Source organism: Penaeus monodon, chromosome 22 (assembly GCF_015228065.2).
Source record: "Penaeus monodon isolate SGIC_2016 chromosome 22, NSTDA_Pmon_1, whole genome shotgun sequence".
Classification (NCBI taxonomy): domain Eukaryota; kingdom Metazoa; phylum Arthropoda; class Malacostraca; order Decapoda; family Penaeidae; genus Penaeus; species Penaeus monodon.
Window position 1 is genome coordinate 20311249 of NC_051407.1, and position 943 is coordinate 20312191.

The following is a 943-nucleotide window of genomic DNA, read 5'->3' on the forward strand; positions in this document are numbered from 1 at the left end:
TGAAGTTAAGAGTGAAGGTGATTGCTCGAGCCAAAAGTATTGTTTTTTATACATTTAGTTCAAAAACATTTTTAAATTTCCATTCATCTTTTTATTAAAAAAGAAATGTTATCGTGGAATTGCAATTATCCAAATTCAACTCTGCAAAAGGAAGTGAAAAGTAAGCTCGATATTTTTGCGTTTTCATAAAACTTCCTAAAAAAAAATCAACGATTTTCATTTCTGCAAATCTACCAACTTTGATAAACAAGTTACGGCCCAGAAAATATTTTCTAAAAATATATAAAGAACAACACAACAACATTAATAACGAAACACCTTAGTAAAAACAAACCTGCAGACATCTCTCGTGGCCTGGGAAGTTAATGGTAAGGTCGGCGAGTCGGCTGGACTTCAAAAGCGCGGAGAGTCGTTGCTCGGGACTCACCAGCTGACTCTGCCACGACTCTTCTTGGCTCATGCTCATGCTCATGGTTTCCTGACTCATTTTTCGACTCATTTTTGATTCGTCTGCGAGGGACAAGTGGAAAGGGTTCGCTTGAGAGGGTTAGAATGAGGGGGAAGATTGTTTTGACACAAAAGTTTATTGTATTTTTCTTTTCTTTTTTTTGTCTTCCTTATCGGAATTATCATTAAGAGTTTAGGGATTAGGTCATCTTCCTATGGGAATCCTTCCTTCATGTTTGACAGAACAGGGAAGGTATTAGTCATAAGTAAATGCGTCTTGTATATGGTTCCCAATCTTTTATCTGCTACGAGTCCCTTTTGTTGGCATTGGCACGGGCCAAAGGTTTCTGAAAGCTTAATAATCCAATTTTATTAACTAATAACAAACTCGTTTTTTTCTAGTTATACATCATCCTCAGCTGAAAGATCTATGCAAATGAGTATGTGATTAAGTCAATGACAGGATGAAAATGATGAAGTCCGACTAGATTAAAAA

At 36.2% G+C, this 943-nt stretch overlaps 1 protein-coding gene across 1 annotated transcript in view; it reads right to left on the minus strand.

The window, feature by feature from the left end:
- The window catches only part of LOC119586981 (BTB/POZ domain-containing protein 6-A-like), a 22974-nt gene that overhangs the window by 4664 nt on the left and 17367 nt on the right, over positions 1-943 (minus strand). Inside the window, exon 2 of the mRNA XM_037935723.1 lies at positions 335-510. Within this exon, the coding sequence (XP_037791651.1) occupies positions 335-499 (165 nt within the window). The 5' untranslated portion in view covers positions 500-510. The remainder of the gene's footprint in view (positions 1-334; positions 511-943) is intronic.